The sequence below is a fragment of the Cervus elaphus genome, chromosome 2, assembly GCF_910594005.1.
Source record: "Cervus elaphus chromosome 2, mCerEla1.1, whole genome shotgun sequence".
In the NCBI taxonomy this organism is placed as follows: Eukaryota; Metazoa; Chordata; class Mammalia; order Artiodactyla; family Cervidae; genus Cervus; species Cervus elaphus.
The window spans coordinates 23,653,663-23,658,773 of record NC_057816.1 but is presented as its reverse complement, the minus strand read 5'-3'; the positions used below and the strand labels follow the sequence as shown (position 1 = coordinate 23,658,773).

The following is a 5,111-nucleotide window of genomic DNA, read 5'->3' as shown; positions in this document are numbered from 1 at the left end:
ATGGTAATAAAAACTATTAGCAACATGGAGGAAATGAAATGTTTATAGCCAGAGAAGGGGAACAATTACATCCTAAATGGAGCAAAAAAAAAAAAAAAAGAAAAGAAAAGAAAAGAAAAGGAATGAAGGGTGGTTTGGCACAGAGAGGGCTGTTAAAGATCCTTCTTCTTGGATAGCCACAGTTTCTCACTATGAGCAGCCAGGAAACACAGGCTGCCCATTGTAAGGACAAGAAATCTGTCTCTAGCTCTTTGGTATGCCTCTTGGACTTCTTTCCTAGGATTAAGGTACTGAGGATAGTATTAGTTATGGAGTTACTGTTGGGACTCTATGGTTTACACACAATGATAGAAAGTCTTATTGGGTAAACAGAATTTAACACTGTAGAGAAAGGATTTTCTATTATCTGTTTATTCATTTAAAAGGAAGGGAAGTTTAGAGGAGAATGATACATGTATATGCACGGCTGAGTCCCTTTGCTGTTTACCTGAAACTGTCACACCATTTCTAACCGGCTATGCTCCAGTTAACAATACAAAATAAAAGTTAAAAAAAAAAACAAAACAAAAAGGAAGAAATGGACGATCTTATTTGCAAAACAGAAATAGAGACACAGAGAATAGAAGTATGGCTATTGAGCCTGAAAGCAGGGGAATGAATTAGGAGATTGGGGCTGACATATATACACTATTGATACTATACATAAGGTAGATAACTAATGAGAATCTCCTGGGTAGCACAGGCAACTCGACTCAATGCTCTGTGGTGGCATAAATGGGAAGGAAATAAAAAGAAGGGATATATGGTTGGGTACGGCTGATTCACTTTACGGTGCAGAAGAAATTAACACATTGTAAAGCAACTATATTCCAATAAAAACTGTTTTAAAAAAGAAAAAGAAATAGAGAATGATGTTAAAAGACAAGAAGTTTCGAAAATCCTTTACAAAATTCACAATTTATTTCAGAGCAGTAAATACTACATTGTAGAAAACCATTTTTAGGGATCTTTTCACTTCCTTGTTCCTTAAGGAATAGATTAAAGAGTTCAGCATGGGTGAGACAGTATTATTTAATATTTGCACTGTGACACCTAGCAAGGGGTTGGGTGTGGGCTGCAGATAGACAATGATTACAGGTCCAAAGGCACAGAGGATGGCAGTGAGGTGGGCACTGCAGGTAGAGAAAGCTTTCTGCCTGCCCTCTGCTGAACGGATCCTCAAAATGGCAATCCCAATGCGTGTGTAGGAGACACAAACACACAACCAAAACATTAAAACCAGAAAGCCAACATTAGTGGAACTCACTCTCCGGGCCAGGGAGCTGTCAGCACAAGCCAGGGGTAAGACAGCAGGAATGTCACAGAAGAAGTGGTCCACCCGATTGGGGCCACAGTAGGGTAGCTGAAAGACAAAGGCTACCAGGACGGAGGCATGAAGATAACTTAGCAACCAGGCTGCCACGACCAAACCAACACAGACTCCAGGTCTCATGATGAGCATATACCTCAGTGGGTGACAGATGGCAACAAAACGATCATAAGCCATCACAGAATAGAGGCAGCCTTCCGTAGAACCCAGGAAATGATAAAAGAAAAGCTGAACAGCACATCCCTTGTAAGATATGGCTCGGCTCTGGCCAGAGAGATAGAATAGCATCTTGGGACAGGTGACAGAGGGGAACAGCATGTCCAAAATCGATAGGAGTCCCAAGAAGAAGTACATGGGAGTGTGAAGGGTCGAGGAGGAGACAATTGCTAGAAGGATGAGCAAATTTCCTAGCAGAGTCAAGGGGTAAATAAATGAGAAGATGACAAGGAGCACAGTCTCCAGTCCCTCTGTCTGAGGTATTCCCAGTAGGATGAACTCATTCAGCTCTGTGTGGTTCCTCATGTTCCTGGGAGGAAGGTCTAGGGGAGAAAAAAGAGCAGAAAGCATGACTGTGGAGGCTGACTGTGACAGACACAATACCTATACATTCATCACCATTCACTCTTAAAGGAAATCAACCCTGAATATTCATTGGAAGGACTGTTGCTAATCTGAAGGTCCAATTCTTTGGCACCTGAATGAAGAGCTGACTCCTTGGAAAAGACCCTGATGCTGGGAAAGATTGAAGGCAAAAGGATAACGGGGTGGGCAAAGTATGAGATCGTTAGATAGCATGACCAACTCAATAGGCTTGGATTTGAGCAAACTCTGGGAGTTAGTGGAAAATAGAGGAACCAAGAATGTTGCAGTCCATGCGATGGCAAAAGAGTCTGACAGGACTTAGCAACTGAACAACAACCACCACCATCTCTGTTTAAATATAAAGATGATGTTGAAAATGAGAATTAGAAATTCTACCAAGAATATTGTGGGTCTACTAAGTGCTTCCCCAGTGACTCAGTGGTGTGGAATCTGCCTGCAGTTCAGGAGAAGTGAGTTCCATCCCTGGATTGAGGAGATCCCCTGAAGAAGGAAATGGCAACCCACTCACGTATTCTTGCCTGGGAATCCCATGGACAGAGGAGCCTAGAGGGCTACAGTCCATGGGGTCGCAAAGAGTCAGACACGACAGAGCAGCTAAGCAACAACTTTATGGCAGCAGACAGCCCAGGGGTAGGCATAGTAGAGGCTCCTTTCCAATTTTCATCTTTTAAATATTTCTCATATCTTTTTCAACTTGTCTTAACTTTTCCAACACAGCGAGGTCTTCAAATCATAGATCAACCCATGAATTCTACCCTAACTAGTTCAAGCTCTATTTTTATTTTTACTTTACTTTTACATTGGTGATTACAATGAGAAGGAGAGGGTGAGAGTCAAATTATTGTTTTTTTAAATGAAGTATAAAATTTGGGCACTTACAAGGCAACATAACTGGCTGGTGCTATTGAGTTGAATGTTGCTTTTCTCTCCTTCTGCAGGAGAAGGAAGCCGCCCTGTCCTGCTGAATTCCCATCAGCTTTTGCAGTCTGCTGGTAGACCTCCAGAGTGCTCTTTTCTGATTACTTTCAAATAGAATGTCAAAAATCTCAGTGTGTTTTCTCTCTTATAGTAATTTCCTCTCTGACTCTAGGAACTGCAATGATGCCCAAACAAACTTTAGTAACCTTGGTCTTCCTTCGGGTACTAATCACAGAAGTCAGGGACCTTATTAAACCAGGGAGCAATTAACTTAATATAATTAGCCTTTAGTTAGCAATGAGACAGAAAGAGAGAGAGGAGGAAACTGATTAAACAGGAAATATTTTACGATAATCTTTACAAAATATACTTCAGTGGAATGATATTATAATTTAAAAATTCATTTGGCACATATATCACATATTTATAGGTACATTTATATATTTACTATTTTTCATGTGTATGTGTTGTTTTAATCAAACAATTGTTTTACTACTTGTGTCAATAAGATTGATTTATTGCAAGGACTAGTAACTGGGTTAGCTCAGAAAATTAATGAAATTGTTGAAAAACTAGGCTCATGGAAGGCTAGGAACTAGGGCAGCTCCTCAGCAGTAAGAACTTGTGGCACATCTTCAGGGCCCTGCTGTCAGTTGATTCAGCCTCAGCTGCCCATTGTTTCTGGGAACCTCAGCTCCAGATTCAAATCCAATTTCCTTGGCAGGATCACCTGCCCGCCTCTGTGGCCAGGGTACAGGGTGCAATGGGATAGAGACTGAAAGTTATCCAAAGTGTAGGGGAGATAAAGGCCTGTTGTTAGGAGAGAAGTGGTAGGAAACACGCTGATAAGTCAAAAAGAACTTTTAGCTGGAACTTGAAGTGTGTGTCTTTTAGTACTTGATATCTGTTCAAATGTCTAAATGCCTAGAATACTCAATAAATATTTGAGGGGATAGATTTCAAAGTCATCATTGAACACATTCATTAGCTTGCTTATTTATGTATACATGGATCCATTTATTTGCATAAATACTGAGTCCCAATCATATCAGGCAGGGCATTAATTATTTTCCAAGAGTCAGAAAGTTTAAGGAGGGCAGAGTGGTTAATTATAACCCCTCTGCTCAAAATTCTATCTGAAAGGAAAAGAGTACTTGACAGTCTTATTTAAACCCTTTAAAACTCTCATGAAGTCTTCTACAGATAAGGAAAGTTAGGATCCAAGAACTTTATTTGCCCAAAATCATGGAGTTCACTCCGAAGGAACTGGAATTTGTTCTCTTTAGAACTTTTTCCCCTAAAGTTTCTGATCATCAGATTTCAGGGTTTAAAGAGCATTGAGGTAGTTACATTATTCCAAGTATATCTAGAATTTCTATTTAAAAAGTAAACATTATTTTTGTTGCACATCTCACTAAGGCTAAAAAGATGTAAAAGTTGATAATTCTAGGACTTCCCTCATGAAGTGAAGTGAAGTGAGGTCTCTCAGTTGTGTCCAACTGTTTGCGACCCTGTGGGCTGTAGCCTACCAGGATCCTCCATCCATGGGATTCTCCAGGCAAGAACACTGGAGTGGGTTGCCATTTCCTTCTCCAGGGGATCCTTCTGACCCAGGGATCGTACCCAGGTCTCCTGCATTGCAAGCAGATGCTTTACCCTCTGAACCACCAGGGAAGCCTCTAGAAAAGATATAAAAGTTGATAGTTCTAGGGCTTCCCTAGTAGCTCAGTGGTAAAGAATCTGCCTGCCAATGCAGGAGACACAAGGTTGGATCCCTGGTCCACTGATTCCATGTGGGGTGAGGCAACCAAGCCGGTGCACCATAGCTACTGTGTCAGTGCTCTTGAGACCGGAGGTCACAACCACTGAGCCTGTGCATCACAGCTACTCAAGTCCGCATTCCCTAGAGCTCATGCTCTGCAACAAGGGAAGCCACCGTCTTGAGAAGCCTGATCACTGCAATTAGAGAGTAGCCCCTGCTAGCCATGATTAGAGAAAAGCTGGAGCAGCCATGAAGACCCAGCACAGCCAAATAAATCTATCAGTCACTCAGTCGGGTCCTACTCTTTGCAACCCCATGAACCGCAGCACGCCAGGCCTCCCTGTCCATCACCAACTCCCGGAGTTTACCGAAAATCAGGTCCATTGAGTCGGTGATGCCATCCAACCATCTCATCCTCTGTCGTCCCCTTCTCCTCCTGCCCTCAATGTATAAATACCC

General features: G+C 41.9%; 1 protein-coding gene across 1 annotated transcript; it reads right to left on the bottom strand.

Moving 5' to 3' along the window:
* Nucleotides 1–958: 958 nt before the first annotated feature.
* LOC122705396 (olfactory receptor 148-like) lies at nt 959–1,891 on the bottom strand. Its single transcript, XM_043920755.1, has one exon. It carries the CDS (start codon nt 1,889–1,891, stop codon nt 959–961), a length of 933 nt encoding a protein of 310 aa, XP_043776690.1.
* Between the last annotated feature and the right edge of the window lie 3,220 nt (nt 1,892–5,111).

What these genes read in the sequence shown, in the direction of transcription:
- LOC122705396 (XM_043920755.1), bottom strand. Translation starts at nt 1,891, where the DNA reads ATGAGGAACCACACAGAGCTGAATGAGTTCATCCTACTGGGAATACCT.